The sequence below is a fragment of the Podarcis raffonei genome, chromosome 3, assembly GCF_027172205.1.
Source record: "Podarcis raffonei isolate rPodRaf1 chromosome 3, rPodRaf1.pri, whole genome shotgun sequence".
Classification (NCBI taxonomy): Eukaryota; Metazoa; Chordata; class Lepidosauria; order Squamata; family Lacertidae; genus Podarcis; species Podarcis raffonei.
Window position 1 is genome coordinate 121,506,763 of NC_070604.1, and position 16,787 is coordinate 121,523,549.

A 16,787-nucleotide genomic window follows, 5' to 3' on the forward strand; every position below is an offset into this window, starting at 1 on the left:
AATCAGAATCAAAGTGAAATGCAATCAGATGGCAACCCGCAAATTAGGGATGGGGACCGTAAATGCTCACCAGGCCTAACTGTTTATACTGATCTTATATGAGCCTGTGAGAAAAGTTGGGGGGCCATTTTCATGCAAGTTCTTATAAGGAGAAAGGGGGAGTCATACTGGGGGAGTCAGACTGGACCACGGCCAAAGGCCTGGCAGAACAGCTCCGTCTTGCAGCCTCTGCAGAAAGATGTCAGATCCCACAGGGCCCTAGTCTCTTGTGACAGAGTGTTCCACTAGGATGGGGCCACAGCCGAAAAGGCCCTGGCCCTGGTCGAGGCCAGTCTAATCTCCTTGAGGCCCAGGACCTACAAGATGTTATTATTTGTGGACCGTAAGTCCTCATGGGGCACCCCAGGAGAGGCGGCCACAGCAGGGCTATTATTCTTGTGTTCTTATGTAAATCTGTGTTTCTTATTTAAAGGGGACGGAAAGCGAGGAAACCTTTGGTCACCAAATTGCATGGAGAAGTTGGTAAGGAATTGAGACCTGCTGAGATGGAACTTGGCCATCAGAACGGGAAGGAAGAGGAGAGGCACAGATTGTCCCGCAGTTAAGTGGATTAAAATTGGATCGCAGGCTCCGCAGCTGTTCTAGCAGCTGTGGTTTACATTCCCACCAGGTGCATCAAACCAACAGTAATTGCCGCACTCCCAACCCTCTGTTGCTTTAAATGTATGTTTTGAAAAATCACAAACATTCCTTCTGAGCCTAACTTACCTTGCGGGGTGGTTCTGAACGAGTTTTTATGCGGGGGAAAGGGCACCAATGGCTGTCCTTGCTCGTCTACACAGCTCCTCCGGCAGTGAATAGCGGGATTATGAAATGCAGTTGGTGCAATGAAATGTACCATCTAAACCCCGTGGCACCATTGATTTGCACCTTTTCAAGAAAAGTGCTTTGGAAGGCAAGCAGAAATAACGATTTTGAAAAACCACAGGTGCTGGCACAGGGGCCGAGCGCCAAAAGGAATCGTTGCCATGATTCCCAGGCTGGAACGTATGAGCGAAGGCTGTCGAGTAAAAGATGGAGGTTCTCTTGAGGTTCCAGGAGTCGTTCTGCTCCAGGTGTGCCCTTTGCAAGCAAATCCACGGCTGGAGGCAGCAATGCGTCTGAATTTCAATTGCTGGAAACCACAGGAGGGGAGATTGGCTTTGTGTGCGAATCCTGCCCACAGGCACCGGGTTGGCCACTGTGAGAACAGGATTGCTGGACAAGTTGGGCCATTGGCGTGACCCAGCAGCCTCTTATCTTCTACGGGGAAACCACCTGCCTCTGACCGGATGCAGAAATCCTTCCAGGAAAAAGGTTTTCGCCGTTGCAGCCAGCAGGATCCTTCACCGCCCAATATTGCTTTGGTAACCTCTAAGAAAAAAACCTGTTCTCTTTGTCCATGGAGTTTCTTGGCAAGGAAACTAGAGTGGCTTGCTGGTTCCTGCTCCAGGTGGATCACGTTTGGTCAAAACTCTCCACTACGACCTCTCCGTCTTGGGTGGCCCTGCACGGCAGAGCTCATAGGTTCTCTGAGTTATTCAAGCCCCTTTGCCACAGCAAGGCAGTGATCCATGAAGGAGACAGCATCTTAAAAATCAGAGACATCACCTTGCCGACAAAGGTCCGTATAGTTCAAGCTCTGGTTTTCCCAGTAGTGATGTATGGAAGTGAGAGCTGGGCCATAAAGAAGGCTGATTGCCGAAGAATTGATGCTTTTGAATTATGGTGCTGGAGGAGACTCTTGAGAGTCCCATGGACTGCAAGAAGATCAAACCTCTCCATTCTGAAGGAAATCAACCCTGAGTGCTCACTGGAAGGACAGATCCTGAGCTGAGTCTCCAATACTTTGGCCACCTCAGGAGAAGAGAAGACTCCCTTGGAAAGACCCTGATGTTGGGAAAGATGGAGGGCACAAGGAGAAGGGGACGACAGAGGACGAGATGGTGGAACAGTGTTCTCGAAGCTACCAGCATGAGTTTGACCAAACTGTGGGAGGCAGTGGAAGACAGGAGTGCCTGGCATGCTCTGGTCCAGGGGGTCACGAAGAGTCGGACATGACTAAACGACTAAACAACAAACGACAACAAGAAAAAAGCAGCCACGGCAGAGAGAGCGAGAAGGAGGGTAGCCTTACATAAGCACTAATCTGTGGCAGAGACTAGACCGAGGCTTCTTTCCACAACGTATATCCGCTGCCAGAGCTGAGGACATCTCCTCCCTTGGCATGAATATTTCAAGCCTCTCTGCGCTTGCTCGCTTCCCTTCCACTTCGCTGGGCCCACCGACACAGAGACTGGGAAATGGGCCCTGACAGGCAGGATTAATGGGGAGATTAGCATTTACACGGCGCTTCCCGTCTCCGAACAAATCTGGATCTGCTCCTTGGTGTTTACACATCCCTCTCCTGAGCCAGAGAGGCCTGCATTCTCTGCAGCCGCTTTGACGCTGGGGTTTGGGAAGACGCCTTTAATCTAAGAGGAAGTACGAAGCAACTGAAGGCTGCTGGTTGCAAACAGAGAGTCCTAGAGCTACCGGCGTTGCAAAGATAATGAACTTTAAGAAGAAAGGAAGGTTTGAGTCAGGGATGTCCCTGACGACACAGAACACTTGAGAGCTAAACCGCTCCTAAAGAAGACAAATTGGACAATTACTGTGCCCATTTATCATGCGGACGCTATCTCTGGTAATGGATGTTCCTTCTCTGGTTGAAGGTTGAAAAGGAAAGCAGCAGTGAATGTGGAGAAGCAGTGGTGCCCGTGGTTGACTTGCCTCATAAAAGGTAAAGGTACCCCTGCCCGTACGGGCCAGTCTTGACAGACTCTAGGGTTGTGCGCCCATCTCACTCAAGAGGCCGGGGGCCAGCGCTGTCCGCAGACACTTCCGGGTCACGTGGCCAGCGTGACATCGCTGCTCTGGCGAACCAGAGCCGCACACGGAAACGCCGTTTACCTTCCCGCTAGTAAGCAGTCCCTATTTATCTACTTGCACCCGGGAGTGCTTTCGAACTGCTAGGTTGGCAGGCGCTGGGACCGAACAACGGGAGCGCACCCTGCCACGGGGATTCGAACCGCCGACCTTTCGATCGGCAAGCCCTAGGCGCTGAGGCTTTTACCCACAGCGCCACCCGCGTCCCTGACTTGCCTCATAGCAGCCTCCTAAGATGGGCATGAGTCACATGACCAGCCTGGCTTCCGTTTTCTCCTCTGGGTCCAGCACAGAAGTCCAAACAGATTCATCCAGGGTTATGGCAAGTGGGTGGAGTGGCAATTTGGCCGAGGCCATGGGACTAATGGTTTTCACCTCCCCAGGAAGAACAATGGTGTTGTTGTTTTTTTAAAAAATAACAAGCCTTGATGGTTATTTGCCGGCGCACATAGAATAGAATCATAGAAGTGTACAGTTAGAAGGGAACCCGGGGACAGGGCCTTGCAGAGCCAGGCAGAAGCCCAGGCCAGGTAGATAATGTGCCCCCCCCATACATCTTGCTCTCCTTTCCTTTGGACCACAACAGCGAGGCTGAGAGGGGAGTCTTCTTGTCTGAGCAGCCCAGGACCTCCAGACACACAGCCCAGGCTTGTGCTTCAGGGAGGTCACTTCGCTGCTGTAAACACAGTGGTTGGACTTCACCCCTGGAGGCTCACTCCATTGAGACAGACAGATGCCAACAACAAACATTGGAAACTGTTCCAGGATCATTTCTTAAAGAGATTAAAGAAAGGTGCTCATGCCAGGACTGCAAGCTGGGTTGCTGAGTCTTGGTGGTGAGGCGAAGAGGACTTTGACCACGAGGAGGACAAGAATAAATTCTGATGACTTGGAAAACAAAGGTCTGGGCACCATCTGCAGACATGGCGCATTCCTCAAAGTTATCCATTCTTAGCCCATAACAATGTTTTGAAAGCAAAGGCAATGTTGGTCTTAGGGCAACACTGAAGAGGTCAGAGGCCAGGATGATGTCGCGTTGAGAAACTGCTTCTCGCTTACCTGGCTATTTATTGTCTGCCACACAACTATTTCAGGTATGCTGGATGTTTTGTAACGACTGTGCATAGTTATCCCATCGCTGCTGGTAATCCCATAAAACTAGGCATTGTTGATTGTATTACGGCCACCAAGTTCGATATCATCACAAAGTGCTTAGTCAAAGTAACGGAGGAAAAGGCTACCCATGGCGATTGGCTCTGATGGCAATGTTTTCACTCTGTGGTTGGAGGCATTGTGCCTCTGAACAGCAGTTCCTGTGTTCGAATCCTGCTTGCTGGTTTCCCATTGGGACATCTGTCTGGCTAATGAGAGAACAGGATGGGCTACTGGCCTGATCCAGCTGGCTCTTCTAATGGTGATGCAGCAGGGATCTCCCTGAACTGTCAGCGTCAAATTAATTTCATTAGTAAGAAACCAGACTATCTGCCTAAGAGCTGAACTACATGTTATAACCAAGTTGCATGACTGAAAGAGCCCAAGTAATTTGGGCGATGCGATTTGGGTAAGGAGGAGAGGGTGCTTAATCGTTCGGCTCAGCTCCAACTCTCTAGCTTAAATCCCTCCAAAGCTTATGAACATAAGAAGACAGATCAGGCAATAGGGACCCATCTAGTCTAGCTTTCAGAGTGGCCAACCAGATGTCTCGTCGGACAAACCCCGAAGCACGACCTGAGTTTAAGAGCAGCTCTCCCCTCCTGCGGTTTACAGCAACTGGAGGGACACGGGTGGCACTGTGGTCTAAACCACTGAGCCTCTTGGGCTTGCTGATTGGAAAGTTGGCGGTTCGAATCCCTGTGACGGGGTGAGCTCCTGTTGCTCGGTCCCTGCTACTGCCAACCTAGCAGTTCGAAAGCACGCCAGTGCAAGTAGATAAATAGGTACTGCTGTGGCGGGAAGGTAAACGGCATTTCCATGCACTCTGGCACTCGTCACCCTAACCTCTCCATTCTGAAGGAAATCAGCTCTGAGTGCTCACTGGAAGGACAGATCCTGAAGCTGAGGCTCCAAGACTTTGACCACCTCATGAGAAGAGAAGACGCCCTGGAAAAGACCCTGATGTTGGGAAAGATGGAGGGCGCAAGGAGAAGGGGACGACAGAGGACGAGATGGTTGGACAGAGTTCTCGAAGCTACCAGCATGAGTTTGACCAAACTGTGGGAGGCAGTGGAAGACAGGAGGGCCTGGCGTGCTCTGGTCCAGGGGGTCCAGGGGGTCCACGACTAAACAACAACAATGTATAATTTGGACTATTTAATGTGATTTGATTGGATTGTTAAAGTGGAAACTTTAATAAAAAGGAAATAAAAATAAAAATGTAACCTCCAAAAATGCTTTGGGTTGGCTTTTGTAACTCGCTCTCACAGTAGCTTTTTATTGAAAAATAAAGGCAAGGAGGGTATTAGCTGCAGGATGCGATAAGCCAGAGGGAGTTCCATGAAACCTCATTATTACCCTCATGATGATGTGCTTGAGGCAAAGAGGAGAGCTAATGAGCACAAATTGGACATAGCAAATGAGGAGACGACGACACGGGACTTCAGTGGCTCAATGGCAGAGCCAGGCAGTTCTGCTGGACATAAAAGCCGCATCTGCTTGCACAGCCCATTGCTGCGGCTCAGGGGCAAAACCAGGAGCAATGAGACGCATAATGTGCGAGGGCCAAAGGGAATTGTTCATGGCAGCAGCGGGAGGCACGGCGAAACAAACAGCCTCCGCCACCCTTCTCCTAACTCTGCGCCATTAAGCTGCGCTGGAGAAGAGGCAAAGCTTTGGGGGAAAGCGATTTAATGTTTAAGCAACTGGTGGGAAGCAGGCAAAGCAAACCTGGGGGGAAAGCTGGTTGTTGTTGTTGTTGTTGTTCAGTTGTTTAGTCGTGTCCAACTCTTCATGACCAATATCTCTATCTTTTTCTACTTTGTAACACATCGTATATTCCTCCTTACAAAACTTCTTGTAGTCCTACTAGCGTAATTTGTTGATTACAGTTGCCCTTCAAATAATTCATATACTTCTTCCAATCTTCCCTAAATCTCTGTCCCGCAGGTTTCGAATCCTTCCTGTCATTTTGTCCAATTCTGCGTAGTCCATTCATTTCGTCTGCCATTCTTCTTTCGTCAGAATTTCTTCTTCCATCCAAACTTCCTACTGGAATGCAAATGGAAGCCCAGAGATATTGACTATATGGAAATGGCTGAGATGACTGGCAGAATCCGAGACCAGGGAGAAGAGTTGGTGGAAGAAGATTGGAGGAAATTTAAAATTTATTTACAGAAGTATTGTAAAATGTGTGAATGCTGATGACATTGAAATAAAATGAAGGGGTTCTAGTAATAAGAGATAAAAATTTGAAATTTGGGAGGTAAAATATATAAGGATAAAGTAGTAGGATACGAATTTGCTGAACTAATTGTTAAAAAGGGATATAAAAAAGGGAGGCGTGAGGAAGTCAGGAAAATAAGTTAATTGAAGATGAATAATTAGGAAAGAGTTCTTTTCCCCCCCTCTTGTTAAATGTTTGTATTTTATGTATTGTGAAAGTTTGTATTGTTGTGTTTTATATTTTTTGTGTGTTTTTATTGTCCTATTTTTCTATTGTTAAACTTAATAAAATATTATTTTTAAAAAACAAAACAAAACAAAAACAAATGGAAGCCCAGAGATGTCAAAATGCCACAAGAGTGCAGCTCTGCAGCTCTTCTTAATAAGATTTGCGGGGGCCACATATCATGTGCGATCTGCATTTCCTTGGGGGGGGGGGGGTTGGGTTGCGTTTTGTCAGTCCTGCTGCCTGTTTATGAGGGAGCTTGATTTCAGAAGACAGGCTGGCCCCCAAAATAGACCCTTCCAGGGCACATGCTGCCTTCGTCAAACGCCTGCTTGAACATCGATCACGGCCGAGGTTGGCTTGTTTCTCTGGCCAATGGAGGCGATCCGCCTTGCAGCGCAACGCCCAGGGAAGAGAGTCGGCTGTTTTTTACCTTTGAACTGAGGTTGACCCAAAGAGCCAGGCAAGACACAGGCGCAGGGAGTCAGAATGTCAGAAGAGCCTTCTTTCTTCTCTCACAATGGCCAACCAGATGTCCATTATGGGAAACCAACAACCAGGATTTGAACACAAGACCAAATCTCCTCTCCAAAAGTGGAGGCATTGTGGCTAGGAACGACCGACAGAAATCGACAAACCTCTGAGCACTTTAGATAGCGACTTTAAAAGCAGACTTTTGGTTATCTTAATGGTTTACCTCTTTCTCCCCAATATACAGATTTCCCCCTCACTTTTGCCATCTTCAGAAACCACCCTTGTTCCAAACACGAGATATATTTAGAAACCTTGATGCTCTGTGCTTTTGCTCTCAAGACACGACCTCTCAAGAAATTCAGCAAATTAATTTGATTATCTGATTACATAATTAAATGCAGCTCTTTTTTAAATTTGTTTTGGTCTCTGCCTATCTAGATATAGGCCTGGAAGAGACAATCTCTCCACAACTTCACCACTTCCTGGCAGAGGGACGCTTCCTGTGTGGTCATTTTAGCAACTTCCACCTTACAGGTGGAAGTGAATCCGCAACCTGATTGGCCTACAGGAGAATCCCGGAATTAGCCAATCACGTGGGGCCCATTGTGGAAATAATGTATATAAAGCAGACAGTTCGGGAAAACTTCCATTCCTCACTACTATGAGCTGAATAAAGAGCATGAAATCCACACTCGACTGCGAGTATTTTTCAGTCCTTTTCCGGAATCCCCGGAGAGCTGATGCCAGTCAGTGCTGGCAATACTAGCCTAGATGGACTTGGTATAAAGGCAGCTGCCTCTGCTTCCTTGTGCTCCAGCTCCTTGGCTGGTTTGGGTGTTCCTTTCTGACACTTTTCTGAGCTCTGCAATATCCTTTTTTTGGGACGGGCTGGCTGGGGAGGAACTCCCTCGCCCCGGCATACACTCACTGTGCTAACCTCAGTCCTCCTGACCATGACTGACGCCCCTTTAGATCCCTTTGCTCCATTTCCCTCGCAGCCACCGCCTGCAGGCTCCCGGATGTTCCCATCCTGCACTGCCTGGTCGTGAACCCCCAGAGGTTAACTGCAAAGCAAACCCAATTCATCACTGTCAACCCGAAGGTGTCCCTTCTGTGCCGCTGTAGTGAGTGCCCGGCGGTGTCCCCAGCAAAGCAGCAGAGTGCATGCAAAATGTCCTGGCCTCTGTGCAGCTCAAAGAGACCTCAGCTAGGAAGGTGAGGAAAAGAAAAGGCTTATTTCAGCCTCGGAACTTGGAGAGAGGCTACGTTGCAAAATCTGGTCCGCGTCACATTTTAATGCAAGCCCCACCCAACCCAACTCTACAGTTCTGCGACTCTACGATTCTAATCCTTGCTTCCAGAAATCATGCACAAATCATGCACACAGCTATCCCTCAAGAAATCGCCCCTTCCCTGATTTTTGTGATAGGGCTCATCAGCCAAAAGCAATGTTCACAAAAATGACTGCATTAGGAGAAAATGTGCACAAAAATGGACACAGTGGTACCTCGGGTTAAGTACTTAATTCGTTCCGGAGGTCCGTTCTTCACCTGAAACTGTTCTTAACCTGAAGCACCACTTTAGCTAATGGGGCCACCAGCTGCCGCTGTGCCACCAGAGCACGATTTCTGTTCTTATCCTGAAGCAAAGTTCTTAACCTGAAGCGTCTGTAACCTGAAGCATATGTAACCTGAGGTACCGCTGTATTTTAGTGAGAACGGGATTTCAAAATGCTTTGCCTTAGAGGGAATGGCTTGCAAAAGTGTGTATATGAGCCAAAATGGATCACAAAATTGTTTAGGAGAATTTTAAAAGACAAAATAAGGGGGAGGGGAAGAGGTGCAGGCCAACGTAGAAATATTTTCCCAGGCTTACGTGTAGAAACAAATGGTTAAGAATTCAGGTTGCATGGGAAAAGGCACACAAACACAGCAGACAATGAAAAATCTATTTCCAAAGAACAGATACTCCTTGCAAGTCACTTAATCTTCCTAGTTAAAGTCCTCAGCTTAAAAGATTTTCTAACAAATGAGACACTCGAAGACGCTGGGCGTGTGGGAAGACTATTCATTAACTAATTGCAACTGCAGGCTGGCTTAAGTGTTCTAGGATCATTTGTCCTGCCAAGAGATGTTCTTGGAGTCTGCATTTATATAAAACACACACACCTCAAAAAAGTGTTAGTTTGATTCATAGACTCGCAAAATTGTAGAGGGCTAAGGGATCCGCAGGGGTCATTTAGTCCAACCCCCTGCAATGCAGGAGTCTCAGCTAAAGCATCCGTGACTGATGGTCACCCAACCTCTGCTTAAAAACCTCCACTGAAGGAGAGCCCATCACCTTCCAATGGAGTCATTTCCACTGTCCAAAGAAGTTCTTCCTAATGTTTACCTAGATAGCATCTTAAAAAGCAGAGACATCACCTTGCCAACAAAGGTCCGTATAGCTAAAGCTCTGGTTTTCCCAGTAGTGATGTATGGAAGTGAGAGCTGGACCATAAAGAAGGCTGATCGCCGAAGAATTGATGCTTTTGAATTCTGGTGCTGGAGGAGACTCTTGAGAGTCCCATGGACTGCAAGAAGATCCAACCTCTCCTTTCTGAAGGAAATCAGCCCTGAGTGCTCACTGGAAGGACAGATCCTGAAGCTGAGGCTCCAAGACTTTGGCCACCTCATGAGAAGAGAAGACTCCCTGGAAAAGACCCTGATGTTGGGAAAGATGGAGGGCACAAGGAGAAGGGGACAACGGAGGACGAGATGGTGGGACAGTGTTTGACCAAACTGCGGGAGGCAGTGGAAGACAGGAGTGCCTGGCGTGCTCTGGTCCAGGGGGTCACGAAGAGGCGGACACGACTAAACATCAACAAAATGTTTCCCTGACACCTTTATTTTACCTCTTTGAGCGTTGATGGGAAAGTCGTCTCTTGCAGGTAGAACTCTGGCACGCACTGGAAGGTGATGGTCAGGATGATGCCCAAGCAGCCCAGGTGGACGCAGGCTGCCCTGTACAGCTCAGTGTTCACAGATTCAGAGCACTCCAGCGTTTCCCCAGAAGCCGTCAACAGTGTCAAGGCGACAACCTGCAAGGGAAGTAAGAGGAAAGGGAGACATGCTTTAGTCTGGGGTCTATCAAGCTATGGAGGGACGCGGGTGGCGCTGTGGGTTAAACCACAGAGCCTAGGACTTGCCGATCAGAAGGTCGGCGGTTTGAATCCCCGCGACGGGGTGAGCTCCCGTTGCTCAGTTCCTTCTCCTGCCAACCTAGCAGTTCGAAAGCACGTCAAAGTGCAAGTAGATAAATAGGTACCACTCCGGCGGGAAGGTAAACGGCGTTTCCGTGCGCTGCTCTGGTTTGCCAGAAGTGGCTTAGTCATGCTGGCCACATGACCCGGAAGCTGTACGCCGGCTCCCTCGGCCAGTAAAGCGAGATGAGCTCCGCAACCCCAGAGTCGGCCACGACTGGACCGAATGGTCAGGGGTCCCTTTGCCTTTATCAAGCCATGACAGCTTCTATCTCAGGTGACATTTGGGTTCAGCTGCTGGATCGTTTGTGCGCTGGCAGTGTTGGTGAATGGAGTGTTCCAGGCTCAACACTGCAGGGGGAGCCTTCATAGTGACACCAACAGGGCACTCCCTGCTGGAGTCGGTTCTCACATTCGATTGCCTGTATTCAGGTCCGGCAGGTGGGGCGCATGGGTGCCTACAGAGATCTTTCCTCATGCCTGAAGGGCCCCCTCTCCATCCATCCCCCACAGCTGAGATTTTGCTTGGAAGAAGTGTTCAGATTCACAGAATCATAGAATTGGAAGGGAGCTCTTGGTATCCTCTAGTCCAGCGGTTCTCAACCTGTGGGTCCCCAGATGTTGTTGGCCTACAACTCCCATCACCCCTGAGCTCTGGCCTTGCTAGCTAGGGGTGATGGAAGTTGTAGTTCAACAACATCTGGGGACCCACAGGTTGAGAAAGGCCAACCCTCTGCAATGCAGGAATCTCAACTAAAGCATCCATGAGAGATGGTCTTTCAACCTCTGCTTAAAAACCTCCAAGGAAGGAGAGTCCACAATGGGAGACCATTCAACTGTTGAACAGCTCTTAATGTCATAAGGTTCTTCCTGGTGTTTAGATGGAATCTCCTATATTGTTACTCGAAGCCATGAGTTTGAGTCCTACCCTCCGGAGCAGGAGAAAACAAGCTTGCTCCATCTTCCCTGTGACAGCCCTTGAGATATTTGAAAATAGCTATCCTATCACCTCTCAGCCTCCTCTTTTGTAGGCTAAACATTCCCAGCTCCTTCAACCATTCCTCATCAGGCTTGGTTTCCAGATCTTTGATCATCTCGGTTGCCATCTTCTGCACATCCTCCAGCTTGTCAACATCCTTCTTAAATTGTGGCACCCAGAACTGGACACAGTAAACTTTCTCTGTGCCGTGTGTAATTTTATAATCTCCTACCATCTTGCCGCTCGCTCGCCTTTTCTTTAAAACGGAAAAGCCCCGAACGCTGCAACCTTTCTGCATTGGCTAAGGTGGCTGGGGATGATACGCTGTGTAGCTCAGCATCTTCTGGGAACCCAAAGCTCATCCCTTTAACTCTCCTCCGAGCTCTTGAGCCTTTGCTCCAGCAGGCGGTGCAAGCGAGCTGACTTTAAGCGCCAGCCTTCGCCCCAACCTCTCTGCACAGCAAATTTCCTCCTGGCTCCTGTTCGCTCTTCCTTCATGAACCGGCTTGGCTGGCAATTGTTTTCTGCTGTCCTGATTGCAGAGTTTGCCTGCTCAAGGTGAAACCGCAGCACTGTCAGTTTGACTGAATTCCTCCTTAACAATGACAACTCCGACTGTGCTTAACCTCGCACAGGGAAGCCGCAGAATGAAAGGAGTGTAGAATTAAGAGCCCCAGAGGGACCTTGAGCAAAGCACGGCTCTGCTGCTCAGCCTTTTCTCCATATAGGTAATTTTGCGAGGTCAAAGAGGTCTGGAGGAGAAAACATGCTCCAGGGAAATCACACGGAAAAGCAATTGAAAGCGGTCTGCATATCACTCTGCAAAGTTTTGCAGCTGAGGTTTTGTCATTTCCACATCATTCTGTTTGCTACGATGTTTTGTTTTTTTGTTAAAAAGAGAGAGAGCGGCAGAACTGGTAAGCCAATATCCTCATTCCAGTCGTGGACAGTGAGGGCCAAGCTGGTAAGTTTTCTGGAGATACTGTTGGGTGATTAAGCTGGCATCCTGGTCCTGGAAAAGGGAGTGGTAGTACTGCGTCCATTCTTGGGGTTCGACAGTACAACTCTCGGAGGAGAGTTAAAGGGATGAGCTTTGGGTTCCCAGAAGTTGCTGAACTACGCTCATGCTCCAGTAGGCCTGATATGGTACTCCAGAAACAGGATGTGTCCTTGTTGTGCGAGGTCTTTATTAGGCTATACCAGGCGTTTCTTTCAGCTCTCTGTCTTTTCCATTTAATTGTTTGTACTTCCGTCTAGGGCCGCAGGTGGCGCTGTGGGTTAAACCACAGAGCCTAGGACTTGCCGATCAGAAGGTCAGCGGTTCGAATCCCCACAACGAGGTGAGCTCCCGTTGCTCAGTCCCTGCTCCTGCCAACCTAGCAGTTCAAAAGCACGTCAAAGTGCAAGCAGATAAATAGGTACCACTCTGGCGGGAAGGTAAATGGTGTTTCCGTGTGCTGCTCTGGTTCGCCAGAAGTGGCTTAGTCATGCTGGCCACATGACCCGGTAGCTGTACGCCGGCTCCCTCAGCCAGTAAAGCGAGATGAGCGCCACAACCCTAGAGTCGGCCACGACTAGACCTAATGGTCAGGGGTGCCTTTACCTTTTTACTTCCGTCTAAGAGAGCCATATGCAGTAAATAAGAGAGGCGACCTGGAGGTCTGATATTTACGGTAAGCTCTCTGCAGATGCCCCTTTGCCTGTTTGCACTCAGAGTCAAACCAGGTGGCAAATTCCTTTAACCTTTCTGTGGCAGTGTTACAGATCACATTTTCTGCTCGCTACAGAGTCCTGTATAACTCAGAGGCTTGCCTATTTATGCAATGTGACTTTGCCAAGCCTGCTGCTCCCATAGGAAACTGCCTTATGCTGAGCTAGAGTTAGACCATTGGTCCATCGTGTTCAGTACTCTCAACACTAAAAGGTAAAGGTACCCCTGCCCATACGAGCCAGTCTTGACAGACTCTAGGGTTGTGCACTCATCTCACTCTAGAGGCCGGGAGCCAGCGCTGTCCGGAGACACTTCCGGGTCACGTGGCCAGCGTGACGAAGCTGCTCTGCTCTGCTCTAAGGGACGTGGGTGGCGCTGTGGGTAAAACCCCAGCGCCTAGGACTTGCCGATCGCATGGTCAGCGGTTCGAATCCCTGTGACAGGGTGGGCTCCCGTCCACCTAGCAGTTCGAAAGCAAGTCAAAGTGCAAGTAGATAAATAGGTACCGCTTTCTAGCAGGAAGGTAAACTCTCAACACTAGGACTTAAGAAAAGCCTGCTGGATCAGGCCCCTGGCCCATCTAGTCCAGCCTCCTGTTCTCGCAGCGGCCAACCAGCTGCCTGTATAAAACCTGCAATCAGGACCTGAGCACAACAGCAACACTCTCAACCTCCTCTGGTTTCCAACACTTGGTATTCAAAAGCATCACTGCCTCTGACTGTGGAGGCAGAACACAGCCATCCTGGCTAGTAGAAGAAGAGTTTGGGTTTGATATCCCGCTTTATCACTACCCGAAGGAGTCTCAAAGCGGCTCACAATCTCCTTTCCCTTCCTCCCCCACAACAAAAACTCTGTGAGGTGAGTGAGGCTGAGAGACTTCAGAGAAGTGTGACTGGCCCAAGGTCACCCAGCAGCTGCATGTGGAGGAGCGGGGAAGCGAACCCAGTTCTCCAGATTACGAGTCCACCACTCTTAACCACTGCACCACACTGGCTCTCAATATGTTTGACTCTAGTTTAGCCACAGGAGTTGCCAGAAGGAGGCATACAAGGTGCCATCCAATCATCTCAAGGTCTCTACTCCAGTCTTTCATAAGGTTTACTTATTAAGTTTTTCTTCTCTCAAAGATATCGAGCAAGGCTCAGGGTCAGTGTTCTCCTCCTAGATGGGCTGCCTTTCCAGGTTGAAGAACCCCACCTGTCCCTCACTTCCCTCTCCAGGATGTGCAGAAACCACCTTCTTGACCATTGGACCCACTCTTGGACACATCCGCTCAATCCACTAGAGCCCGTCTTCACATGCATGGAAAGTCCCTAACTCATTGAGGCTTTAGCCCAAGGTCACCCAGCAGCTGCATGTGGAGGAGCGGGGAAGCAAACCCAGTTCACCAGATTACGAGTCCACCGCTCTTAACCACTGCACCACACTGGCTCTAGCCATTTCTAACCTCCTCTTCCTCCAGGAATTTGTCCCATCCCCTTTTAAAGCCATCCAAGTTGGTGACCATCATTGCCCCTTGTGGGAGGGAGTTCCGCAGTTTAATACTTTTAGCATTCAGCTTTATTGGGTGCCCCTGAGTTCTAGTCTTGTAAGGGGGGGGGGGGCGGAGAGAAAATGTTACATCCTTATTAATTATAATTCATACAGATAACATGTCATAAGAGAGTCATAGTTACTCCTTCCATTCCTTGATTTTCTTTTCTTTTTTTCCTTTTTTTATTTCCAAAACCGAAAAAAATAAATTACAAACATCAAATTCAACATCCATATTCATTTTCTAACATAAACCTATTACATAATTAACTGAATTAAAATATACCTAACTGCTCTGAACGTCTCTTTGCTGTATACAAATACAACACAGTTAGAAATTGTATATTAAAGCTTTTATATTATAAATAATATTTCAAATTCCCCTATACCCCTCTCCCCATTGATTTTCTTTGCTTTGACAGATGAGACGCAATCTGAACCATACACACTTGTGGCCACATTACAGATTCCTAGAACGGCACACATCTTGGTAGCTGCCAAAAAGAGGACGTCTCGCTTATCCTGCATCATCCAGGGAGCGCAGGCTCTTGCCTGTGCCGTCTTAATCCTAGCAAATGCAGCCTAAAGCCCCGAAAAATGGGACCCATTAGAGGCGGATGTGAGACACCAATTACTGCAAATCTATTTGAATCCTGGAGTGCTGAGAAAGCAAGAGACGGAGAGGGGAGGCAACGACGGTTCTGAGCTTCGCTACTTCCTGGGAGAGAGGCCGAGGGCGCCAAAGAATCAGAGTTGCTTCGCCGGGATGCTGTTGCCCCAAAGCGACCAAGGGACTCAGAATCGGAGGGTCTCTTGGGCCCGGGTCCTGCTTGCAAGTTTCCCAGTGGGACATTGGCCACTGTGAGAACAGGATGCTGGAGTGGATGGGCCCCCTTTGGCCATATCCACCAGCCAGTCTCATTACCTCATTTATGTGATCCACGGAAGCTCTTGCTTTCAAATCTGTAATAATGCGCTTCAGCAAACTCAGCTTTGCAGTGGGGAAGAGAGTGTGCCGGTTTCCTGGGCAAGGGGGCTTCTCTCTCCCAGTTTGACAGTGGCCACCCAGAGAAGCCAGTGACTCTGACGCAGCCTTCCCAACCACCTTGACTCAGACACTGTCCCGAAGGTGCAGGGAGGCAGCAGGAGGGACTGGCTCTCTGCTCCAGCCCTGCATTCTTCCTGCACCAGATTTCCCCAACCTGGTGCCCTCTGGGTGTCCAAGCCAGCAGGGCCATGGTGGAAGAAGTTGTGGAAGGTGTAGAAGGACAGTCCTGAGAGACAGAGCCTTCAAAGCCTTCTTTTTCCTCCTCCAGATTTCACCAGAGCCCAACTTTCTTGCATTCGTAGATGTCGACAGCAGAGAGGGATACTGCAATTCAGGTGCATTCCGCCCTGAAGGCTGATTTTTAAGTGTGGTCGTTTGGTGTGTTTCCGTTAAGGTGAGTAAATTCAATCTTAGTTTTCCTCCATATTCAGAGTGAATAATGTTTCTGAATCCATTGCTGGAAACCACAGGAGGGGAGAGTTGCTCTTGTGCTCAAATCCTGCTGGGGGGGTTCCATTCAGGCATCTGGTTGGCCACTGCAAGAACAGGATGCTGGACTAGATGGGCCTTTGCCCTGATTCAGCAGGTGCTTCTTGCATGCTTATATGGGGTACAAGAGTTATAGGGCCTCTATAGTTACCGGCGGAATGCACCTGGGACACAGGTGGTGCTGTGGGTTAAACCACAGAGCCTAGGACTTGCCGATCAGAAGGTCGGCTGTTCGAATCCCCGCAACGGGGTGAGCTCCCGTTGCTCGGTCCCTGCTCCTGCCAACCTAGCAGTTCGAAAGCACGTCAAAGTGCAAGTAGATAAATAGGTACTGCTCCGGCGGGAAGGTAAACGGCGTTTCCGTGCACTGCTCTGGTTCGCCAGAAGTGGCTTAGTCATGCTGGCCACATGACCCGGAAGCTGTACGCCGGCTCCCTCGGCCAGTAAAGCGAGATGAGCGCCGCAACCCCAGAGTTGGCCATGACTGGACCTAACAGTCAGGGATCCCTTTACCTTTACTATAGTTACCGTGGCTGAAAGTAGGACATTTTGGAGGGAGCGCTGCAGCAGCTAGTCTTCATGCATTCAAGGGCCAATTGCAAAGGAGAAATTTCAGGCTGTGCGGGAAGTGAGGACCTTTGCAAGATTTCTGGGGTCTCTGCTGGCAACTGCAGATTGACAGCCTCCTCTTCCCACTGCCAAACCACCAACCCTTCTCTCATGTCTTAGAATTTTCTCCTT

At 49.1% G+C, this 16,787-nt stretch overlaps 2 protein-coding genes across 2 annotated transcripts in view; both read right to left on the reverse strand.

Moving 5' to 3' along the window:
• The window catches only part of LOC128411470 (L-gulonolactone oxidase), a 47,555-nt gene that overhangs the window by 19,738 nt on the left and 11,030 nt on the right, over positions 1 to 16,787 (reverse strand). The window contains exon 6 of the mRNA XM_053383818.1: positions 9,939 to 10,124. Within this exon, the coding sequence (XP_053239793.1) occupies positions 9,939 to 10,124 (186 nt within the window). The remainder of the gene's footprint in view (positions 1 to 9,938; positions 10,125 to 16,787) is intronic.
• PTK2B (protein tyrosine kinase 2 beta) overlaps positions 2,849 to 16,787 on the reverse strand; it is a 358,085-nt gene continuing 344,146 nt past the window's right edge. Inside the window, exon 33 of the mRNA XM_053383797.1 lies at positions 2,849 to 3,178. The gene's annotated coding sequence lies outside the window, so the exon portion shown is untranslated. The remainder of the gene's footprint in view (positions 3,179 to 16,787) is intronic.